This window comes from Protopterus annectens, chromosome 11.part0, assembly GCF_019279795.1.
Source record: "Protopterus annectens isolate FY-2018-M chromosome 11.part0, PAN1.0, whole genome shotgun sequence".
Classification (NCBI taxonomy): Eukaryota; Metazoa; Chordata; order Ceratodontiformes; family Protopteridae; genus Protopterus; species Protopterus annectens.
In genome coordinates this window covers 532,432,287-532,458,039 of record NC_056745.1, presented here as the reverse complement: position 1 = coordinate 532,458,039, position 25,753 = coordinate 532,432,287, and the positions used below count along the sequence as shown (strand labels likewise).

Here is a 25,753-nt window from a genome sequence, read left to right as displayed (position 1 = left end):
CATAGGCATCCTTGGTTGCTGTCAGCTTCATTGAACATGTCTGAGGACAGCAGGAGGTGGTGTACCGTAGGCTGTCAGACCCATAGCTATTGCCCCCCCCCACCAAGCTGAGTGTTTTTATGACCACTAGTTAATGTATGTATACAGTCACTACACAGAGAGGCAGATACCAAAGCAGCAATAACAAAGCAGATTGTGGTAGTACCTAGTCTAAGTGATGACCTGTCAGAGGGCCTAGCCCATTTATGTAGCATATTTGAAAGTCAGCAGAGGGAGTCTGTAAGCTGCAGATATCCCTGTGGACCCGCCCATTGTGGTCATTGCCATTCTCATAGCTAGTCCTCCTCCACTTCTGGTGGCTGGGTGTGGGCATGGTCTATGTTCATTAGTTCAGACACCTTCACATGTCCGGCCTATGTTGAGAGCAATACAGGATGCAGATGCATATGGGGTGTTTGTGCTTAAGTGTTATGCTATTTATATTGATGGAGCACTCCTCTTACAGTGTGCCCGTATAAATTAGGATGTATGCAGTCTGTGTGCTTATCTCCTGTGGATGTGGTTGACCTGACCATCGGACACTAGCACTGTGCCACATCTTCTGCTGGAGATGTTGCCATACATATGCACATACTCCCACCAGCACCAACCACCTCACCCCAAGTAGACCACAGTGGGGACACCACCCCTTCCCTGACCAATCTTCCTCCTCATACTCCCCAGATAAAGTGACAGATAATTCACCCACAGCATTACCAGCACCACTGTCCACACACACACACACACACACACACACACACACACACACACACACACTGTCCTTTGTTGAAACCTATCACTGGCCCTCTCCACCTGTGCATATGATTAGCCTGTGCCATGCTGTCAGTATACTGTTGCTTGGGAAGCCTGTTTCTAATGCACAGTGTGGCCAGTCCATGTTAGGTACAGCATACCCTTGTAGTAGTGTTGCATGCATCAGTGCACTGTTGTATGTTTAATCTGGCTCATAGTTGTAAGATAAATGCCATCTGCATGTGGACATCTTCTGCTCATAGTTGTAAGATAAATGCCGTCTGCATGTGATCATCTTCTGCAACTGCCTCCTTGATGACCTCCTCAGCAGGCACCACCTGCTGCTCCCCTATTCTCTCTGTTTGCTTACCAAAATGTGTAATACTGGAAGACAGCAAATGTTTTACTGCATATTTTTCTGTCATAGTGAAAGACAGCAGAAGCAGGGCTTTGTGAATTCAAACATGCTCAACAGTGTTTCTCGTCTATGATGGGCAAGTGGTGTATGTGTTGTCTGACATGGTATGTTGGTTTCTTGTTGGTGTCATTGGTCATGTCTCCAGGGCATGTCCAGCATCACCAGTAAGATAATCCTGTGGGAATTCACTCCAGACAAACTGATTGTATAAGTTACGTGCGGGGCATTTGTGGAAGTTCTGGGTACTATTTGGATGGCACAGTGACAAACTGTGTATTAAACCATGTGCTTTGTAGTTTACTTGGCAGTTGATGGTATTGAATCCTTTATGCTTGAAATTCCTTTATCCCTCTTCCCCAGTTGGGGCCTTGATGGCAATTTACTTTCAGTCAATGGCTCCCATTACCATGTGGAAATGGGTTAATAACATGCCTATGGAATGCTGCTTCTTCCCTCTGTGGTAAATGGGAACCACATATGCTCTACTACATGATGTGTAATGACATCATGAAACTGGTGTGGTTTCTTTGAGGCAAATGCTCGAGATAGACCTATCATGTCCCCTGCTCATTGTCGGATGGTTCCACCATCCAGTATTCTCTAAGCTGTACATACCTTGGTATCCATGGGGATGGGTACTTCACTCATTCCATGAATTTGCATACAAGAATGACGCATCTCAGTTGGCTCCTGCATTTAGGGCTGTGAGTGATATGGTGCAGTGTTGTGGCTATCAGCTGCAGGAACAGACTCATGCATATATACATGTACAAAGAGATGGTTAACCCCCCCCAATGTATTGTTTCATGGTATCGCTCTCAGAACAGTAGGATTTTACTGTCTTGAGCAACTCTGGTGGTTTTGTTTCATTGCACCAAATTTATACATTTGTCAACATTGCAGCCATATTATTTGCCTTTATCTGCATTCACCATGATCCACATTTAGTAATACTGCTCATTTCCGTCTTATATTCTCTTTGTCATAGTTTGCTTACTGTCTTTTGCTTTGTAACACAAAGTGCGTCTCTGAATTGCCTCCATTTTGAATGTGGCTGCTTAATGCAGTTTCATCTGCTGTGACTCAGTATTTGTTTATGAATTCCATTGAAGGTAATTCTACAGTACCTTCACTCATGATATATTAATACTTAGTGTAATCGGTTTGTAGATGCTTAGAACTAATATTGACTTGTTATACTTTGCTTGTATAGCTGTGTCCTTCCTCTAGGATCCACTGCAACCTTTGGTCAAGTCCTGGATCTGTCCCTTACTGGGAAGTTCCTGGACTGAGCAGAGTAGGGTAATTACAGCATCTAGGGACGCACAAGTCTTGGTGGTAACCTTCACCAAGTAGGGCCCTATTTAGGCGGAGTTGTATCAGCTTAATATTGTTCTGGCAACCAGCTGGAGAGAAGTCCTTTATTTTGTAACTATCTCTGAGTGACATGTGTAAGAGGTTACCCAAGCCCTACCTCATCCCACTACGTGGTTATTGTGCCCATGGTATTGGAGTGCAGTGGGTGTTTACACTGCCTGTTCATGGCACATGTGACAGGATCAGGTGGCCTTGCCTTCCTTATAATTGTCAGTCTGTAGTCAAACTTCACCCATGAGTGTGTGCTGTAATCACTCACACACAATCACACTTCCAAAGAAAGACACCGAGACTAAGCTTCATCATTCCTGTTCTTCACTCGGTCTCCATTGCTTGCCACAGCTACTGCTTGAACTCAGTTTACTTGAGTTGTCCTGTCTGTATCTCTTTATGCCAGTGTTGTTTGAGAATTATAACACAGGTGAGACAGTTCAACTTTGTATTGATGATCCTTGGGGAATTGTATTGGGACTCATCTCTTTACTATGTACAGCTGTGGTTTAAAAGTTCTGCTGAATGTAGTTATGATCAAATATACTGATAACACCAGGTTAAAAGCAACAGTACTGCTAGAGGCATTCAACCATGATTGTTTGCTCAGTAATAGAATGTCTGTAAGTTGAAAGAAGGAAACAGAATTAAGTACAGATGTTAGCTTAATGTCTTTTTAGGTAAGGTCCTATGTTTCAGTCTCATGTTGCATGCTTGCTATTGAACATTCCAGAGGTGTCTCTACTAGGAAAGCAAACCTTAACTGTGCATTCATTTTGCTTAAGTAGGGGCGCATATTTTAAATACTATGACTTCTTGCCTGTATTTTCAATATTTTTATTACATGCCATCACGTGTATGTGATGACATGATATGCCAGGAAAATAGCAGTATTAATACATGGCAGTATATGAAGGCAGAATTGATGCATGCAATCAAGACACAGTAACAAAGGCATTCTGAATGCCATTCTCATTGTCATCAGCAATATCAGTAATACATAGGTTCATAGGTATATACTACATTAATGGCTCTGGAGCCTTTACAAACCTAGCACATAGGATTACCTTGACATCGTGCCACCCGATCTTAGTTCCCAGTGCCTCTGTCGAGTAGAGTAGAGCAACTGGAGTGATCCCCGGGGTGAATATAGGTTCATAGGAAATTAATCAGCCCTGCCAAGTTTCGAACCCAGGACCTCGTACACTATAGTCAGAGCAATGTAACACTTCACCATTTGAGCTATTTTCCTTTTAAATTAATAAGGTTATTCCTACAGTAGCTAGCAATATGCTCTAACTCTTCAGTGACAAAGTAGGTTTATTATAATGGCAAAGGGGCAAATTAAGGGCTAGCGACACTGGGCAATGTGTACTTCTAAGACCCAAAAACCTTAAAATGTGATAAATAGCACCCTAGAACAGAGCAGTCAAATTTCTAAAGAAAGTATTGCAAGATTTCATCCAAATTGGTCATACTGTGCACTGAGGAAGCTGAATAACAAAGAAATACTGTACGAGGAGAGAAACACCAAAATCGTTTGTATGTGTGAGAGAAAACAGACAGATTGTAGGGACTGTTAAATAGGGAGGATAATGCTCTGTGGGAAAAGGAACTGGATTTAGGGCCTAGCTTAACTTAGTTGTTTTAAATTACTGTACAAGTGACTACTTGGTATTTGGTTGTCAACATGTTTGAAATGTGTACTAAGCTGTGGCATTGATGTATGCAAATGTTTACAACTTCAGAAACCTTAATCCTGAGATATATTAAAAGCTTGCTGACTTGATAGAAATGTTGACAGAAAAAAAATACATGAGATTGACTACATTATAGATGGCTAGTGGGTAAGAGGCTACTAGCCATTTTCCACATGTTCTTTGTCTTAAATCTTTATGCTTCTTGGCCCCACAGCTTATGAGAAACATTCTCTTAACCAGACTTTGAAGTTTAAAGTAAATTAAATTGAATATTTGGAAAAAAAGAACCTTTGTAGCTCTTCATTTTTTTTTTTTTTTTTTTTTCAGTCGCACCAGTAAGGCTTTCAGCAATAAACAGACTGTGAAGCAGTGTGGCTGTTCTGAAGTGTATCTGAAATGTTTAGAAACATTTCTGCCAGCTCTTAGCTGCCCATTGCATAAAGAAGTACTGAGAAGTGGTGTTCGAACTTTTCTCCATCGCATGATTATCTGCTTAGAAGAAGAAGTTCTTCCATTTATTCCTGTTGCCTCAGAACACATGCTTAAAGATTGCGAAGCAAAGGATTTACAAGAATTCATCCCACTAATTAACCAGATTACTGCCAAATTCAAGGTATCAACCCCATTTTATATTTTATTGTAGATGCTTCTCTTTATATGCAGTGCTAACAACTAAAAGTTAAATAAAGTTGAAATTTAAAAGTGTGGTTGAGATGAAGAATGCCTTAAACTGACACTCCTTTGAATGTTATAATTTTAGAAGATTTTTTTTTTGTCTTGAAGAATGTTCCAGTTTCAGAAGAAGGTGGCCCATTGGAAGCCACACTGGAATATCATGAGTTATGTTCGCGGTTTAAGTTGAATACTACTGAATTTACAGGATTTAACAATAAGGTTTCAATATCCAGGATTTTAATATTGAGAGCTGCTAAAATTGAGTATAACTTAATGTAATAAATGTTTTTTTTAAGTCTTTTAGATTAAATGTAAATCATTGAGTATAATGTAAATATAAAAAAGGAAAATTTACTGTTTTGAAATTCATACTGTTTTTCGCGGATTTCATTGTTTCTATTACTTGAGCATTACTTATAGGGAATTGTTTCTGTTAAAAAAACAGCTGAGTTTTCACATTGTTAGCTGTGTTCATGTAGCAATGGTGATTTATTTCCTTTATTTGATGAAATCTATTGTTGTGATGGATGAAAGCACTAAAAAAGTACAGGGTACCTGTTTTTACTTCATTGTTTTTAATCTGTTGAGAACAACCATTTCATTTTGGATGTTTTGGTTGATATTATAGCTTATTTGTTAATCAAGAGGCATATTTTAGGATTAAGCTTTGTGCTTCAGCCCTGTCAGAGAGCTAAGGATATAAATCGTATTGATTTAGAAATTTGTGCTAGGTGCATAGAATACCAAAATATTTATTTTAATGAATTCTTGTTTCCAATGACAGTTGTTTTGACAGATTTGCTATAATGTAGGAACCCATGGAATCCTTCATAGCTATTTATTTATTTTGTTTGTTTACCGGGTAATGTCCGACTGGACATGAGGCCCAGTTTCAGTGGAGGCCAGGGGAAAAAATCTCCATACGTAAAATAGACAGTATTAAACAATCAAATTGAACACGTATTAATCAACAATGCACAAAGCCAGTCAGTTAAGACCTTGGTTACTAACAATAATTAGCAAATTTAACAAAAAATGGCACAGTGATAAAAGCTGGCTGCATGAGTTAATAGTTAAAACAGTGTGATACAATAAGTGCAAGATAGAGAAATGCAGTCTACGTAATAGAAGACAAAGCAGTATGTATGTATACATTGATAACTGAAACCAAGTGTAGAAACAAGATAGCTTTCAGCAGTTAATAGCTGTATCTGTGAGAATGAGCTAGTTTAGAGTAATATAAGTGAGTAGTAGGTAGCTTAACCAGGACTGCATGAGTTAATAGTGAGAACAGTGTGATACAATAATTGCAAGATAGAGAAATGCAGTTTACATAACAGTTGAAGACAAAGCAGTATGAATGTATACATTGATAACTGAAACAAAGTGTAGAAACAAGATAGCCTTCAGCAGTTAATTGTTGTAGCTGTGAGAATAAGCTCGTTTAGAGCAATTTAAAGGAGTAGTAGGTAGCTCAACCCAGGAGTATGGCAGGAGCAGAGCTAGTGTTTTGCTAGATGTTCCTTAAGGAGGTTTTTAAACTCATGAGTGCTGGGGTTTTTAGCCATAGGTTGAGGAAGAGTGTTCCCACAGTTTGGCAATTTTATGGGAAAAGAGGGTGGTGCCCTGTGTGTTGTGGGCTTGTGTAATCTTTAGCAATAGTTGGAGTATCTTAGTGCTCTAGGATTACTGTTAAGTTGGACTAGATTGGTGATTGCTGGGCAGTTGTTAGGTTTGTGAATTGTATTGTGGGCTATGGACAGTTGGTTAAATGTTAGAAGGTTTGATAGTTCTAACCATTTAAGTTGGGAGAGTACAGAAGGTGGTGGGTTCTGTAAGGGTGGCCTGTGGCAAACTTGGCGATTTTGTTGTAGCATGATTCCATATTATTTAGGTCAGATTTACGAATGTTTGTAAATAGTAGGGAGCCATAGAGGAGGATGGAGAGTAGATGTGTGCGGGCAGTGGCTATTCTGGCATTGTCTGTAAGGTACGGTTTAATTTTGTAAAGAGTGCCAAGTTTGGAGTGGACTTTCTTGATGGTGAAGGAGATGTGGGTGTCAAGCCTTAGGTTATCATCGATTGTGAGACCTAGAAGTTTAGCTTGGCTGGTGGCATCTATTTTGATTCTGTTTGTGGAAAGGATAGAAAGTGGAGTCACACATGTTTTGGGATGTTCATCGTGTTACCCTGCTGCAGTCATCACACTTGGGTTATCCTGCCGTCAGGCGGTCCTGCAGTCGGCCAGAGTTCCAAAGTCTTGGTCCGGCGTCGGTTGCTGTCGCTTCTTCCCTGACGGCAGTGCGCCAGGGGTATATAAGAGGCATCCGACGCCATTTTTTTCCGTCTTTCTTGCCACGCGGTGCCCGAAGCAGTTCGCAAGTGCCGGTCTGCCGACACCTGAGATTTTCGAATCGAATTTCAGTCCGAAGTCTTCAATAAAGCTAAGTACCCCGTTGGGGAACCTTTTCTTGCCTCAGTCCGATGTCAGAAAAGGTTAACAATTGCATTTCTTGTGGGAAGCAAATACCTCATAAGGACTTCCATTCTTATTGTATTCCTTGCCTAGGCCCAGACCACAACGTCACTGGTTGTCGGTTTTGTGCTAGGTTCAATAAACAAACTATCAAGTGTCGTTTTGATTTCACTCGACACTATTTGGTAGGAAATTTAATTATACCATGCCGTCGGAGCAACCGACGACCGGCATGCATAAAAAACGCAATAAGGACAGGCAGCCTAGAACGAAGCCAGACTCTGAAGCCTCTGCTGGGCCTGTCGCCGGTTCTCCGGTTTTCAGTGAAGCGTCTACGCAGCCCCTGACGACCTCAGAATTGGAACCCCAGACAGCTTTGGATTCTCAAACGGAGAGTATAAGGCTGACGCAGCCATCTTCATTAGGCCCTTCCAACACCAGAGCAGAAGGAGATCCTGGTGCAGTAGAAACACCTTCGGTTGCAGAAGGTGTCTTCAGACTGTGACTACACTCACCATTAAATCTTATGCTAAGCTTAAAACTCCATTAAAACCTAAAAAGACTGTACATCAGTCTCCAGTTCAAGGCCCCATGCCTAAGAAACAGATGCTTAAGATGGCTGAAGATTTGATTACTGTAATCAGGGGTTCCCATCCCCATCCAGACAAAAGGCCAAGACAAGAGGAGGATTATTCCTTCTGTGACCAGGTTTCAGTTTCCTCAGATTCTTCTGAGGAACAGGATTACTCCTTTCCCCCTTATGAAGACTCTGATGCTGAAGACTCTGTCCCCTCAGCATCTCCCCCTGAAGACTATTCCTTTGGGGAAACTTTACATACCATGAGGGAACATTTCCACTGGGAAGGCCAGGAAGTTCCTTTTACTACCCCAGCACAGACCACTTGCTATCCCTCCAGTTTTAGACATTGTGGATGATGTTTACTTGGAGTCTAGTCTAAATCCAGACTCTCTACCGCCTGCTCCAGCTAACCCAGACAGATACTACAGAGTACCTGACTCACAAAAATTCCTTTATAAAAGCCCTGTTGCTGACCCAGAAACAATGTCCCAGGGTCCCAAAGGGGCTAAGGCTTCTATGGCTAAAAATCTTGTACCCACTGAAAGGGACTCCAGAGCATAGATAGGTGGGGAAAGAAGGTATACACCTCAGCTACTCTAGCTATGAGAGCATTAAATTGTCAGTTTCACATGCTGAAATATCAGCAATTCCTAATGTCTCAATTAAAACAAAAGATGAGCACGCATTCTAAACAGTCTGAATTCAAGGAAATGCAAGATCTGTTGCATGCAGCTGAACAGGTGGGCAAACATACTTTACAATGTGGATTTGATTCATTGGAAGCTTCCTGTAGAGCAGCTGTGACTGGGTCTGTCATACGCAGACATGCTTGGTTAAAAGAACAAACCCTGCCTGATCATGTTAAAGCAAAATTATTGGATGCACCTTTACAGCAGGATGTCTTATTTGGTGTCAAAGCAGAATAGGTTTTAAAGAAAATGGAGGATAAGGCAAAGTCTATGCAGACGGTCAAGGGTTTTTTTACAGGTACAACCCCCTCTTTTCAGCAGAAATTGGACAACAAAAAATTGGTCATTTCCAGCTTCTGACAGACCACAGAGGGGCAAATATAGACACCCAAGGGGCAGAGGTCAGTCACATGGCCCTTACAAACCTCGCCAATGGGGTGCCGCTACCAGAAAGGAGGAGAAGACAACCCCAAACTACTAGAAGACAAACACAATGACAACCCTCAAACTGCCAAGCAAATCTCTCTTGGCAGCTCCCTTGGGAGGAAAATTAGCACTTTTTGCAGACAACTGGCACATCATCACAAAAGACAAATGGGTCCTAGACATTGTCTCACAAGGATACAGATTACATTTTCACACCTTGCCAAGGATAAAAGGAATGCCAAACCTGCCACCAAATCAATGGGCAGAGGCACAAAAACAAATTACAGCTCTCATGGACATGAGAGCCATTCAGCAGGTACCTACACAGGAGCAAGGACAAGGATTTTACTCGAGACTCTTTCTAGTCCCCAGAAAGGGCAAAGCATGGAGACCCATTCTGGACCTTTCAATTCTAAACACCTATTTACAAGTACCCATATTCAGGATGCTAACACTACAGCAGCTGCTTCCCATGTTGGGCAAGAAGGCTTGGCTAGTAACGTTGGACCTCAAGGAGGCATACCTGCATGTCCCTATCAGAAAAAATTGCAGAAGATACCTTCATTTCATTGCAGGTTCAACCCATTATCAATTCTCTGCACTGCCCTTTGGCTTATCTACTGTGCCCAGGGTCTTCACAAAATGCCTGGCACCAGTAATTGCGTACTGCAGACAAAGAGGAATTCAAATATACCCATACCTGGACGACTGCCTTATTCAAGCAGAAAGCAAGGACATTCTTTTACAACATCTGGCGTTTGTCAAACACCTTCTAAGTTGCCTAGGGTACACAGTAAACAAAAAGAAATCAAAACTAGTGCCCTCACAGAACATAATTTTCCTGGGTGCCAGCTTGAATACAATGGCCCAGATGGCTTATCTCACGCCAGACAAGCAACAACACCTGACTCAATACTTCAAAATAATGGCAACAAAGACCCAACTCCCTGCAAGAAAAATTCTGCAGGCCTTGGGATTCATGGCATCTTGCAAACTACTAATACCATTTGCAAAACTGCATATGAGGAAATTACAATGTTACCTGAAAAGCGTACGGACTCAACACAGCCACAGCTTGGAAACAATGATACCACTCATTTCCTGCCTTCAACAGGAGTTTCTATGGTGGGCACAGGCATGTCACCTCAACAAGGGTCAGCCTTTTACCTTACCCACAGCCAGGCAAGCTATAACAACAGATGCATAGGACTATGCCTGGGGAGCACACATGGCAGGACAGTGCATTCAAGGCAAATGGACTACAGATCAAAGGCATCTGCACATCAATCAAAAAGAAATGCTAGCTGTAGAGAATGCCCTAACAGCTTTCAAGGATCTCTTACACCCAGGACAACTAATAATAGATAGACAATACCACAGTAATGTGGTACGTAAACAAGCAAGGGGGTACACACTCCTACCCTCTATGCAGGCAAGCAATGACCTTGTGGAGCACAGCACTGACTTACCAAGTTCAATTAGAAACGCATTTCCTTCCAGGAAAGAAAAACACATTGGCAGACGACTTAATCAGAAACATCATGGATCCCCACGAGTGGAAACTGGATTCACAACTATTTGCAATGATAACTCAAAAATGGGGACGCTCAGACATAGATCTGTTTGCCAACCACTAAAACTACCAACTTCAAAAATTTTGCACAAGGACATTCCACCCACAAGCTTGGAAAGTGGACGCCCTCACATTCAGTTGGAAAACATTGACAGTGTATGCCTTCCCTCCACTGCCTCTTCTAGCAAAAGTGCTGCTGAAAGTCAGATTAGAGAGGCCACAAATGATACTCATTGCTCCAGACTGGCCACGCCAATACTGGTATCCAATACTAAGGAACATGGCCCATGGCCCACCATGGATTTTACCACAAATTCCTCACCTTCTCACCCAGCAAGAAAGTCAGATTCTACACAGTCAGCTCAAGACTTTAAATCTGGCTGCATGGCATATCACCTAAACAACCGGCCAACTCCTCTATCTAAAGCTGTTATGGATGTCATTCTGGAGGCCAGGTGGCCCAGCACCAGGAAAGCCTATTCAGACAAATGGAAAAGATTTTGCACCTGGAACCAGGCTAAAGGCCAAAATTTCCTTGAGCCAGACATTCCTCAGATTCTACAATATTTAACTGAGATGTTGCACAAAGGACTTTCCGTTTCATCTATTAAGATCCACGCCTCAGCGATTTCAGCTCACTACAACACGGATCCTCCTTTATTTTCACATCCACTCCTAAGACAGTACCTCAGAGGGACCAAGAACATAAGACCGCCCAGGAGAGCACCAACACCAAGTTGGGATCTCAACTTTGTTCTGGAACAGCTTACACTGCCGCCTTTTGAACCAGCTTTCTCAGCTGATTTAAAGTTTCTATCATGGAAAACTGTCCTGCTGCTAGCAATAATTTCAGCTAGAAGAGTCTCAGAGCTACAGGCACTAATGGCAGTGGAGCCATTCCTCATTTTTCATCAAGACAGAGTCTCTCTATGAACTAAACCCTCCTTTATGCCAAAGGTGGTATCCAGTGTGGCCCTAAACCAAACCATTCATTTGCCCACCTTTTTCCCAAAACCCCCAGAACAAAGGAGAAAGACTCCTGCGCTCCTTGGACATTCACAGGTAGCTACGTTACTACTTGGATAAAACTAAGGCTTTCAGTAACTCTGACCAGCTCTTTGTATCCTATGCTACAGCATCACAAGGAAAAGCTATCTTAAAACAGACCATGGCAAAATGGATAGGACATTGTATATGTTTCTGGTACACTCTTTATGGAAAACCGGTTCCTGCTAGCATTAGGTCCCACTCCACCAAGGCTACAGCTACATCTACAGCCTTTCTCAGGGGGGTACCAACCAAGGATATTCTGGAAACTGCAACTTGGAGTTCAGTGCACACCTTCACCAGACACTATCACTTACCTCTATACTCTGAGTAGAGCTGGCTTTGCCACTGCAGATGTTCTTCATCTCACATTGCTGCAGTCCTTACACTTGGGTAGTCCGCTGTCCCCAGTCGGCCCGAATACCAAAGTATAAGGCTGACGTCGGTCAAGGCGCATTAGACTGACGTCAGGACGTCAGGGTACAAATGCGCATGACCGACGTCATATCCTCAGTCTTTTTTGCCGCATGGTCCGATGCAGAAGCAGTGTTGCAAGTGCAGGTTGGCGTTCTGAAATTTTCCGAAGTCGGAGTTTCAGACCGAATCAAAGTTGGCTAAGTACCCCGTTGGGGAATAATTTGTTTTTTTCTTGCCTCAGTATTTTACCGGATGTCAGAAAAAGTGAATAACTGTATTTCTTGTGGGAAACAGATACCTCATAAGGATTATCATACCTTGTGTATACCTTGTTTAGGGCCTGAGCACGACGTTGTTGGGTGTCGCTCTTGTGCTAGATTTAACAAACGCACTATAAAGAGAAGATTAGATTGTGCCAGGTTATTCTTCGGCAAGCGGTGCAATTATAAAATGCCGTCGGATGCTCCGACGCCCGCTTCGTCGAAAAAGCGCAAGGACAAAGCAGCAAAGCCTAGGTTAGAAGAACCGTCCGTCCCGGACGCCGGTTCTTTAGAGGGCTCGGTGGAGCCGGAGGTTCAGCCAGAAGTTTCTTTGGAGTCCCAGGGAGAGACTTTATTATTACAAGATGTGTCCTCTCAGGAGGTAGGCCAGGCTGAAGGGGCTTCTCAGGTAGCTGTTCTCCCCTCACTTCCTAAGGTGGTTAGGCCCTCCCCTTCTGTTTCCAAGGCTTCTCCCAGAGGCAGGCCAGGTTTAGCTTCAGTTGGTGTCACCCCTAGTTCTTCAGGGTCTGTGCCCAAGAAGCATATGCTTAAAATGGCTGAAGATTTGATTTCACTGATTAGAGGTTCTATGCCCCCTCCTGATAAGAGGCCTAGGGTGGAACCTGTGCTTGGGAGTTTTGAGCAGGGTTCGGATGCTTCCGAGTCTTCGGCTGAAGACTTGCAGGAGTATTCTCCTTATTCTGATTCTGATGTGGATGATTCTACTCCTTCTGCTTCTCCTCCTGAGGATTTTTCTTTTTCAGAGACTCTTCATTCCATGAGGGAGCATTTTAAGTGGGAAGGTCAGGACTTCTCTGATTCCAGGAAAAGGCTTAGGGAATTTTGTTTTTACCCCAGCATAGGCCTTTAGCTATACCTCCTGTTCTGGATGTGGTGGAAGATGTTTTTGCAGAGGCTTCTCTTAATCCGGATTTTTTGCCTCCTGCTCCTGTTAAACCGGATAGGTATTATAGGGTGCCTGAAGCTCATAAGTATCTTTTTAAGAGTCCTAGGGCAGACCCAGAAACTGTTTCTCAGGGGCCTAAAGGTGTTAAGGCTTCTGTTGTTAAAAATCCGGTTCCTCCAGATAAAGAGGCAAGGGCTTTGGATAGATGGGGAAAGAAAGTTTATACTTCTTCCACTCTAGCTATGAGGGCTTTGAATTGCCAGTTTCACATGTTGAAATACCAAAACTATCTCCTTTCACAATTGAAGTCTAAGGTAGATGCTCTGGCGGAAGGTTTTGAGTGTAAAGAGTTACAAGATTTAGTACATGTTTCTGAACAGGTGGGTAAGCATTCCTTGCAATGTGGTTTTGATGCTGTACAGGCCTCGTCGAGGGTGGCTGCTACTGGTTCTGTTCTTCGCAGGCACGCCTGGCTGAGGGATCAGAATTTAGCTGAGCATGTTAAGACAAGGATTTTGGATGCTCCTTTACAATCTGATGTGTTGTTTGGTTCTCCTGTTGAAGCAGTCTTAAAGAAAATGGAAGACAAGGCTAAGTCTATGCAGACTGTTAAAGATTTTTTGCAGGTTCAGCCTCCAAAGTTTAGTAGAAATTGGCCTACTAAGGGGTGGACGTATCCTTCTTATGATTCCCAGTCTAGGGGTAGATCTAGACGTGGCAGGGGCAGAGCTCAGGGCTCTTTCAGGCCTAGAACAGGGAGTTCTCCTGCACAGTCTTCGGGTGAGGGCAGGGGTCAGTCCTTTCGTAAACAGACCCAATGACCTACCTTTTCAGCTGCCAGAGCCTTCTCGCCTGGCAGCACCTTTGGGAGGAAGGTTGGCACTTTTCAAAGAAAATTGGAGTTTAATTACCCAAGACAGATGGGTATTGGATATCATTCACCAAGGTTACAGGTTTTATTTCCATACCTTGCCTCCTTTCAAAGGCATGCCAGACATTCTTCCTCAACAAAGAAAAGAGGCTCACAAGCAAATTTCTCTGTTACTCCAAATAGGGGCCATACAGCCGGTTCCTGTGCCAGAAAGGGGCCTAGGATTTTATTCTCGCCTGTTCCTAGTACCAAAAAAGGGGAACATGTGGAGACCAATTTTGGATTTATCTATCCTCAACACTTATCTGGACATTCCCGAGTTCAAAATGTTGACGTTACAACAGCTTTTACCTCTGCTGGGCAAAGATCACTGGATGGTAACTTTGGATCTCAAGGAGGCTTACCTTCATGTTCCTATCAGACTAAGTTGCAGGAAGTATCTGCGTTTTCGAGCTGGGAATTCTCACTATCAGTTCTCTGCATTGCCCTTTGGCTTATCTACTGCGCCCAGAGTATTCACGAAAGTTCTGGCTCCAGTGATAGCTTTCTTCAGACTAAGAGGAATACAGATCTATCCTTATTTGGACGATTGCCTGATTCTGGCTCAAGAAAGGGACGAGCTTCTTCATCATTTGGAATATGTGATAGCAGTGCTAAGATGCCCGGGGTATTCTGTGAACGAAATAAAGTCCAGTCTAGTACCCTCTCAAGACATGTGCTTTCTGGGTGTGAGACTGAATACAGCAACCCAGATGGCCTTTTTGACCCCGGACAAACAAAAGAATCTTTCCCTTTACTTCCGTCAACTATCTCTTCAGTCCGGGCTGACTGCAAGGACAGTCCTTCAAGCCTTAGGGTTCATGGCATCTTGTATTCTGGTGCTTCCCAATGCCAAACTGCATATGAGGAAGCTGCAATGGTATCTCAAAAATGTATGGACACAGCACTGCCAGGATTTGGACACTGTCATTCAAGTAATACCTTGCATTCAAAAGGAATTTTTGTGGTGGGCTCAGGAATGTCACCTAAACAAGGGACTCTCTGTGACCCGGCCAGAGGCGAGTCAGATTCTAATGACAGATGCCTCAGACAAAGCTTGGGGAGCTCATCTGAATGGAAAGTGGATACAAGACAAGTGGCCTGCCAGACTACAACATCTACATATCAATTTGAAGGAGATGTTAGCAGTCCAGTTTGCATTAATGGCTTTCAAGGATTTACTTCTTCCAGGGCAGGTGTTGATTCTAACCGACAACACAACTGTCATGTGGTACATCAACAAGCAAGGAGGAACACATTCTTATCCTCTATGCAGGCAAGCAATGATTTTATGGGAGACTGCTTTAAGTTTGCAACTAAATCTTCAAGCAAGGTTTCTGCCGGGAGCACAGAACTCCTTAGCAGATGTGTTAAGCAGGCAAATCATGGATCCCCACAAGTGGAAATTGGATCCTCATGTATTTCGGAAATTGATAGTGTCATGGGGAACTCCAGACATAGATCTGTTCGCTTCTCCACTAAACCACCAGCTGCCAAAGTTTTGCACGAAAAGGTTTCATCACACAGCTTGGAAAGTGGATGCTCTTTCTTTCAGTTGGAAAAGTCTTCATGTGTATGCCTTTCCACCTCTGCCTCTCCTCCCAAAGGTACTCCTAAAGGTCAGACAGGACAAACCAAGGATGATTTTAATAGCTCCAGATTGGCCTCGGCAGCACTGGTACCCATTACTAAGGAGTCTGGTAAGGAAGCCTCCATGGCCTTTACCTTTGATTCCACACCTGTTGTCTCAGGAGGACAGTCATTTACTCAATGTCAAGCTTCACTCTCTTCATCTAACAGCCTGGCACATTCTGTTTTGAACCATAGAAGGTCTCAACTTCCACAGCAGGTTTTGAATGTGATTTTGGAAGCTAGAAGGCCTAGTACAAGGAAAGTGTACGCAGAAAAATGGAAGAGATTTTTATTTTGGAGTGCAGCAAAGGATTTGGATGTTTCTGAGCCTAATTTGAGTGTGGCTCTTCAATATCTTACTGAGCTATTGGACAAAGGTTTGTCTTTCTCTTCCATTAAGATTCATGATGCAGCAATTTAAACTCACTATGACTGTGACCCACCATTGTTTTCTCATCCTTTGTTCAAGCAATTTCTTAGAGGGGCAAAGAATATAAGACCCCCACGTAGAGCTCCTACTCCTGCTTGGGACCTCAATTTTGTGTTGGAGAAACTCACTCTACAACCTTTTGAGCCTGCAGCTACTGCTGAGTTGAAATATTTGTCATGGAAGACTGCTTTTTTGTTGGCCATTACCTCTGCAAGAAGGGTTTCTGAATTGCAGGCCCTTATGGCAGTTGAGCCTTTCTTAATTTTCCATAAGGATAGGGTATCTTTACGTACTAATCCTTCCTTTATGCCTAAAGTGGTTTCTAGTGTGACTTTAAACCAAACTATTCATTTGCCTACTTTTTATGCAGATCCCCAAAATAAAGGGGAAAAGATTTTGCACACTTTAGATGTACACAGGCAGTTGCGTTATTATTTAAGCAGGACTAAGGAGTTCAGGCAGTCTCAGCAGTTGTTTGTTTCTTTTGCTTTGAGTTCTCAGGGCAAGCCTGTGTCAAAACAGACTATTTCTAAGTGGATTGGGTTTTGCATTGCTTTCTGTTATTCCCATCATGGCAAGGAGATTCCAGCTGGGATTAGGCCTCATTCCACTAGGGCTACTGCCACTTCAACAGCATTTCTAAGGGGGGTGGCAACTAAGGATATTTTGGAGGCAGCTACTTGGAGTTCAGTGCATACTTTCTCTAAGCATTACCACCTTCCTCTTTACTCTAAATCTAGGGCTGGTTTTGCCACTGCTATTTTGCAGGGCATTTTGGCAGCTCCTGCTTCTTTATAGTTTGCCAACCTCCCTTACCTCTGCTTTGGGATTCTACCCAAGTGTAAGGACTGCAGCAATGTGAGATGAAGAACATAGTACAGTTTTGTACCTACCATAAATGTAGATGTTCGAAGATCCACATTGCTGCAGTCCAATTTACCCTCCCTCCTTCCCCTCTGTAGTTTGAGGTGGTTGTGTGGGTTGGTTTGTACATTTGTAAATTTGTATTTATTGTACATATATTTAGTGCAAGGGGATTTGGTCATTTGGTTGTTGTTTGTTGGTTTTGGCCTTTCCTTTTTAGGGTCTTCTGACATCTGGGGCAAGAAAAGACTGAGGATATGACGTCGGTCATGCGCATTTGTACCCTGACGTCCTGACGTCAGTCTAATGCGCCTTGACCGACGTCAGCCTTATACTTTGGTATTCGGGCCGACTGGGGACAGCGGACTACCCAAGTGTAAGGACTGCAGCAATGTGGATCTTCGAACATCTACATTTATGGTAGGTACAAAACTGTACTTTTTGCAGGGCCTACTAGCTTCTTCAAGCCCTGTTTAACTCCACCACCCATCCTTAGCTTTGGGACTCAACCCAAGTGTGATGACTGCAGCAGGGTAACACGATGAACATAGTACATTTTTGTACCTACCATAAATGTAGATGTTCGAGTGTTCACCCTGCTGCAGTCCAGGTTACCCTCCCTCCATCCCCTCTGACCTAGCTGAACCTTTCTATGCCTTTCTATCTGAAACAACCTTTGTGGTGTATTTGCTTATAGGTGAAGGTATGCTTTGTATGTTCCTTACATGTTTTATTGGCAATATGTAGTGACCTTTTTTTGGGGGGCACCTGACATCTGGGGCAAGAAAAACTGAAGAAAATGGCGTTGGATGCCTCTTATATACCCCTGGCACACTGACTTCAGGGAAGAAGCGACAGCAACCGTCGCTAGACCAAGACTTTGGAACTCTGGCTGACTGCGGGGACCGCCTGACGGCAGGATAACCCAAGTGTGATGACTGCAGCAGGGTGAACACTCGAACATCTACATTTATGGTAGGTACAAAACTGTATTTTTATTGTAATTGAAGACAATTAACTTGGTTTTGTTGGGGTTAAGTATGAGTCAATGGCTAGTGAGGTAGTTTTCTATGTCCTGGAAAGATTTTTGCATTTTTGTTTTTATGTCCTTGGGGGTGGGGGCTGTGCAGATTAATATAGAGTCGTCAGCGTATTGGACTATGGAGGCTAGTTGGGTTGAAGAGCTGAGGTTGTTAGTAAAAATTGTAAAGAGAAGGGGGACAACTATGGATCCTTGGGGTACACCAACAGTGATGGGTAGAAGGGGGGGCAGGGTGATGTTCTTCGTGTTTCACTGTTGCAGTCATTACATTTGGGTTATCTGCTTGCAAGTTGCCCTCAGTCAGCCTGATTAACAAAGTCTTGAGTCCTGCGTTGGTTGTTGTCCCTTCTTCAATGACGTCAGGTGTATAAAATATACAGCCAACGCCATTACATCAGTCTTTCTTGCCATGCGGTGCCCGAAGCAGAAGTAGGTCACAAGTGCTGGTCGGCCTACTACTGAAATTTTCGTTTGAGTTTCAGAACCGGAGTCTTCAACTAAAGCTAAGTACCCCATTGGGGAAACTTTTTCTTGCTCCTTACCGATGTCAGTAAAAGTTAATAATTGCATTACTTGTGGAAAACAAATACCTCATGAAGTTTTTCATTTGTACTGAATTCCTTGCTTAGATCCTGACCACGACCTACCTTGCTGTTGGTTTTGTGCTTTATTTAATCAACACACTATCCATCGCCGGTATATTTTTCCTCTAAATATTTAGGTTCTCTGTTTAACTATCCAGAAATGTCGTCGGTTAGCCAACCGACTACTGGGATTCCGAAAAAATGCAAAGATAAAGACAGAGACAGGCCACCGAGGTCCAAAACTGCCGACGACGCTTCTCCTAAGCCAGTTGCCAATTCGCTGGTACTCAGTAAGGCACTTTCGCTGGCCCTGATACCTGCTACTTCTGATTCGCAGGCCTCTACTGAGACCCATATGGAGTCCGGTATGCTGCGAGAGTCTTCACCTATGGAACCCATGGATATCTCTACCTTGGATGGGTCCGGAGCTGCTGTGCAGGCACCGGCTTCTGAAGGTGTATTCAGGCCTATGGACTTGCATATTAAATCGACACCTCCTTCATTACTTAGGCCTAAATCTCGATCCATATCTAAAAAACTGAAGCCCAGGTCACATGCTCAGGCCTCTATGCCTAAAAAACAAATAATAAGAATGTCTGAACATCTAATAACTCTAATCAGAGGTAGTCACCCCCCCCCCCCCAGAGGCCTAGGACTGAGGTTGATTATGAGTCTTCTGATCAGGATTCTGTTTTTTCTGACTCTTCTGATGATCTGGATTTGTCCTTACCCAGTTATGAGGATTCTGATGCAGAAGACTCCATTCCTTCTGCTTCCACTCATGAGGATTTTTCTTTTGGGGAAACCTTACATACTCTAAGGGAGCATTTTCACTGGAAGAGCCATGATTTTTCTGATTCAAAAAAGAGGCTTAGGGATTTCATTCTCCTACCCTCAGCATAGGCTTTTAGCTATTCCTCCTGTACTAGACATTGTTGATGATGCTTTCTCGGAATCTAGTTTGGCCCCTGATTCCCTGCCTCCTGCTCCCAGAAAACCTGACAGACACTACAGGGTCCCTGAGTCCCACAAGTTCCTTTTCAAAAATCCTATTGCAGACCCAGAGACTATTTCACAGGGGCCCAAGGGCATTAAGGCTTCTACTGCTAAAAATCCTACCCCTTCTGATAGAGACTACAGGGCGCTGGATAGATGGGGTAAGAAGGTTTACACTTCTGCAACCTTGGCCATAGGGCTTTAAACTGCCAGTTTCATATGTTAAAATATCAGCAACATGTTATTGGACTGCTTAAGCAGAAAATGATGTTGATTCCTGACTCTGTGGAAAATAAAGAATTACACAATTTAATTCATTCTGCTGAACAAGTTGGAAAGCATACTTTACAGTGTGATTTTGATTTATTAGAGGCCTCGTGCAGGGCTGCTGTTACTGGGTGTGTGCTCAGAAGGCATGCTTGGCTTAAGGATCAATCTTTGCCTGATCATGCTAAAGCTAAATTGTTGGATGCTCATTTAAATCAGGACCACCTGTTTGGCAGCAAGATTGAGGAAGTTCTTAAAAAGATGGAAGATAAATCTAAATCTATGCAAACTGTTAAAGATTTTTTTTACAAGTTCCGTCTCCTATCTTTAGTAGGCACTGGCCCTCTAAGAATTGGTCCTTTCTAGCCCTTTCCAGGTCTTCTCAAGCCAAACCCAGACAAAGCAAAATCCCCAGGTTTCAGTCCCAGGGGACTTACAAAACTAAGCAGTGGGAGGCCAGCACTTCCAAGTCTGGGAATAATAAGACACTCTCCTATGGTAAACTGTCTCAGTGACTTCCTTTTAAAATTTCCAAGCACTTATCAACTGACTGCCCCTTTTGGGGGGAAAGATTGCTCTTCATGCAAAGAATTGGGAACTCATTACCCAGGACAAATGGGTTTTAAATATAGTGTCCCAGGGATACAGATTTCATTTCCACACATTGCCAACACCAAGTGGGTAGCTGGACCTACCCCCAAACAGTGGGCAGAGGCCCAAAAACAAGTACTTTCTCTCTTAAGCTTGGGGGCTATTCAGCTGGTACCAGAAGAGGAAAAGGGACAAGGTTTCTACTCGAGACTTTTCCTTGTACCCAGAAAAGACAATTCATGACATCCTATTCTGGACCTGTCTACTCTAAACACCTTTTTGGAGATTCCAAAATTCAAGATGCTGACTCTTCACCAGTTGCTTCCTATGCTAGGCAAAGATGCCTGTTTGGCAACACTAGATTTAAAAGAAGCGTACCTGCACATTCCAGTCAGGGAATCTTGCAGAAGATACCTACGCTTCAAAGCAGGCTACACGCACTGTCAGTTCTCTGCACTGCCCTTTGGCTTATCTACTGTGCCCAGGGTATTCACAAAGTGCTTAGCTGCAGTTATTGCATTTTGCAGGCAAAGAAATATTCAAATATGCCCATACCTGGCCGATTGTCTAATTCAGGCAGAAAGCCAGGACATACTTTTGAATCATGTGGCCTTTGTAAAAAAGGGTTCTAACTTGTCTGGGGTACACCATAAACGAAAAGAAATCACACCTGGTAGCCTGCCAACAAATTATATTCCTGGGAGCAAGCTTGAATACAACTTACCAGATGTCTTACCTCATGCCAGAAAAGCAACTTCATTTAAAAACCTACTTCAAACAAGTGGCCACAAAAACTCTGCAAGAAAAATACTGCAAGCCTTTGAGTTCATGGCCTCCTGCATTCTTCTAATTCCATATGCAAGATTGCATATGAGGAAACTACAGTGGTATCTAAAAAGCCTATGGTGTCAACATTCTCAAGACCTAGAAACAATGATTCCTATCATACCTTGCCTACGCCTAGTTCCTTTGGTGGGCAGAGGCCTGCCACCAAAACAAGGGACTATCTTTCACACCGCCCCCTATCGCCCAAACCCTAACAACATATGCATCAGATTATGCATGGGGGGCTCACCTGGCAGGGAAGTGCATTCAGGGCAAATGGAATCCAAGTCAAATGCACTTGCATATCAATCAAAAAGAAATGTTAGCTGTACAGAATGCTCTGACAGCCTTCAAGGACCTCATTCTTCCAAGACAACTAATGGTAAAGACAGACAACACCACTGTTATGTGGTACATAAACAAGCAGGGGAGTACACATTCTTACCCCCTCTGCAGACTTGCCATGGCATTGTGGAACACAGCCTTGAGCTACCAAGTGCACCTACAAGCTCAATTCTTGCTAGGAAAATTAAATACACCGGCAGATGGACTAAGCAGAAACCTCATGGACCCACATGAGTGGAAACTGGAACCAAGGATTTTCAACATGTTGATAAGCAAATGGGGGAGCCCTGATATAGACCTGTTTGCCTCTCCCCAGAACTATCAATTGGACAAATTTTGCACAAGGACTCCCCACAAACAAGCCTGGAAAGTGGATGCTCTGTCCTTCAGCCCTCTGCCTCCGCTCTCCAAAGTACTACTAAAAATCAAACAGGACAAAACAAGGATGATTTTGATTGCCCCAGACTGGCCTAGCCAACACTGGTACCCTCTCCTGCGTAGTGAGTCACGGTTATCTCCATGGCACCTGCCTCAGACTCCTTCCCTGCTGTCTCCGCAGGAGAACCAGATTATGCACTCTCAGCTTCCAACACTGAACCTTGCAGCCTGGCTAATTACTTAAGCTCTCCTTTACCATCCCTCCGCAAACCTGTGATGGATATCATCTTAGAGGCAAGGAGGCCTAGTACTAGAAAATCTTATGCTGAAAAATGGAAAAGATCCTTTGCCTGGAACCAGTCTCAAGGGATGAGCACAGCAGCGCCCAATTTACCTCAGATTTTATAATACTTAACTGAGATGCTTCACAAGGGCCTGTCTTTTTCCTCCATTAAAACCCACGATTCAGCCATTTCAGCTCATTATAACACAGAACCGCCCCTCTGCTCTCATCCACTGCTCAAGCAGTTCCTCAGTGGGGCCAAAAATTTTGAGACCACCCAGGAGAGCTCCAAACCCTACCTGGGACTTTAACTTTGTCTTGGAGAAACTCACTCTTACCTCCTTTCGAGCCAGCTGCTACTGCAGACATAAAATTTCTTTCTTGGAAAACAGCTTTCCTTTTAGCGATCACTTAAGCTAGAAGGGTATCTGAATTACAGGCTCTTATGGCAGTGGAGCCTTATCCAGTGTGGCTCTTAATTAGTCCATTCATTTGCCAACCTTCTTTCCCAATCCACAGAATAAAGGGAATGGATACTGCATTCCTTAGATGTGCACAGACAGCTGGGATTCTACTTGGACAGGACTAAACCGCAAAGGAAATCTGAACAACTGCTGGTAGAATTTGCTGCAGAGGCAGAGGGGAAGGCTATTTCAATGCAAACCATTTCTAAACAGATAAGCCATTGCATTCATTTCTGCTGTAAGCACTATGGAAAACCTATCCCCCAGGGGATCAGACCTCACTCCACTAGGGCTGCATCTACCTATACAACCTTTCTCAGAGGCGTCCCTACCAGGGACATCCTAGAAGCTGCTACCTGGAGTTCTGTGCATACTTTCACCAAGCATTGTCATTTGCCAATTTTCTCTAAATCCAGAGCTGGCTTTGCCACTGCAGTCTTGCAGGGCCTTATAGCCTCCTCCCAACCATAGCTTTGGGAATCTACCCAAATGTAATGTCTGCAACAGTGAAACACGAAGAACATAGTACAGTTGTGTACACTTACCATAAATGTAGATGTTCAAGTGTATTCACTGTTGCAGTCCTGGTTACCCTCCCTCCAGCCCCCTAACGTCTTATGGCTATACTTCTACTGTTCTTTACTATGCTTAAAAGCCTTTTTGGTGTATTTGCTTTTTTGTTGGAGGTATAGCTTTGTGCTTTTATGTTTAATTGCTTTCCATTAGGGCAGCAACTGACATCTGGGGCAAGAAAAACTGATGTAATGGCATCGGCTGCATGTTTTATACCCCTGACGACCTGACGTCATGGAATAAGGGACAGCAACTGACGCAGGACCCAAGACTTTGTTATTCAGGCCGACTGAGGGCAACCTGCAAGGAGATAACCCAAATGTAATGACTGCAATAGTGAATACACTCTTAACATCTACATTTATGGTTAGTGTACACAACTGTACTTTCTCACGTTTGGTGGCTTGCTTCACTGTTAGAGAGATAACTATGGAACCAGGACAAGGATGTTGCATTGAGGCCATGGGGTGATAGTTTGTTTAGTAGGCTTAGTGGGAGGAAACTCCCAGATATGCTCAGAACTAGTTCAAAATGATGTGAAGATTACTGATCCTACAGACATTGCCAACATACTGGCTGACAGGTTCAGTGCAAACTTCTCCCCCCCCCCCCCCCAAAAGGAGAGATATCTATACCAAGCGATTGCAGCCCCCCAAACATCTCCAACGCCCAAGTGAGAACTGCTCTCTCCAAAGCAAAAAACACAGCATCCATGGGACCTGATGGTGTCCCCGGCTGTGTGCTCCACGAACTCAACGAGGAATTAAACCCACAGCTAGGACAGCTGTTTAATCATAGTCTTACCTCTGGATACGCACTCCAGGAGTGGCGCACTGCAACTGTGGTCCCACTTCACAAAGGCGGTGCCTCCACCGACCCTGGAAATTACCGTCCCATTAGCTTGACAAGCCTTATCTGCAAAGCCATGGAGAGGATCATAATGGACCTCATAAATAAAGACATAGGGAATTTGCAGACTTTGGATCCATCCCAGTTTGGCTTTGTCAAAGGCAGATCATGCCTTCTAAACTTGGTTGACTTTTTGAAACAGTCACCAAAGCCATTGATGAGGGAAAGGCAGTCCATACAGCCTACCTCGATCTGGCTAAGGCCTTTGATACAATACCCCACTCGGGTATCATTGAAAAACTCATCAGCTTAAATGTTAACCCATACATCACAAGATGGGTTGCAAACTGGCTGAGTGACAGAACCCACAGGGTCAGAGTTGCTGGCGCCATGTCAGACTCAAAGCCTGTCACAAGTGGTGTACCACAGGGCTCAGTCCTGGGCCCACTCTTGTTTGGCATCTACTTTTCCAAGTACAAGCAAACACAGGAGGGTTATGGCTGACAAAGTTTGCAGATGACTGCAAACTGGGCCATAGTAGAAAACACATCTGACACAGATATCCTTCAGAAGGGTCTCACAGAAACGGATAACTGGTGCCAGAGCCATGGCCTAAAGTTAAATGCCAAAAATGCATAGTCATACCCTTCGGGAAAAACAAGGTTACCCCTAGCTACCAAATAGGTGGCAATCCACTGAGTACAGAAGAAGTTATCAGGGACCTGGGGACCCAGGTTGATAGTAGTCTGTCATTCGACACCCATGTAGCTAAAGTAGTTAGGAAGACCTTCTACATTGCCCACCTTATCATGAAGGGATTCTCATCTAGATCAAGGGAGGTCATAGTCTCCTATACTCATCACTCATCAGACCAATGATTGAATACAATGCCCCATTCGAATGTATCTGACCCGACACTTGCAGCAGCTGGAGAGGCCACAAAGTTCCTCACCAAAAGGATAAAGGGTCTCAAACATCTGTCCTATGCTGCCCGACTGAAAGAACTCCAGCTCTATTCAGTCGCCACGCTTGCTCAGAGGTGACCTTTGCCTAACATACAAGGCCATGTCAAACCCAGATTTGATGAATATGCTTCACCTCAAAAATCTAGATCCGTCAGAGCCACAAGGGCGGGAGACTTAAACCTCGACACGGCTATTAATAGGACGTGCTGGAGGGATAGATTCATCACCCAAAGACTCCCTATGCTGTGGAATAAAATCCCGGTATATGTGAGGCAGAGCACCTCGCTGGCCTTGTTCAAGAGAAATCTTGACCAATGGATGGGAGATCGCATATATACCCCAGGGATTACCTCAGTGTCACTGCTCAACAGAGGCACAGCAAAATAATGGGTATAGTTCCCCATACTAAAGGGGTGGCTTAAGCCAC

At 43.6% G+C, this 25,753-nt stretch overlaps 1 protein-coding gene across 1 annotated transcript in view; it reads left to right on the top strand.

The window, feature by feature from the left end:
* The window catches only part of XPOT (exportin for tRNA), a 3,393,313-nt gene that overhangs the window by 2,427,742 nt on the left and 939,818 nt on the right, over window positions 1-25,753 (top strand). Inside the window, exon 18 of the mRNA XM_044088045.1 lies at window positions 4,606-4,891. Within this exon, the coding sequence (XP_043943980.1) occupies window positions 4,606-4,891 (286 nt within the window). The remainder of the gene's footprint in view (window positions 1-4,605; window positions 4,892-25,753) is intronic.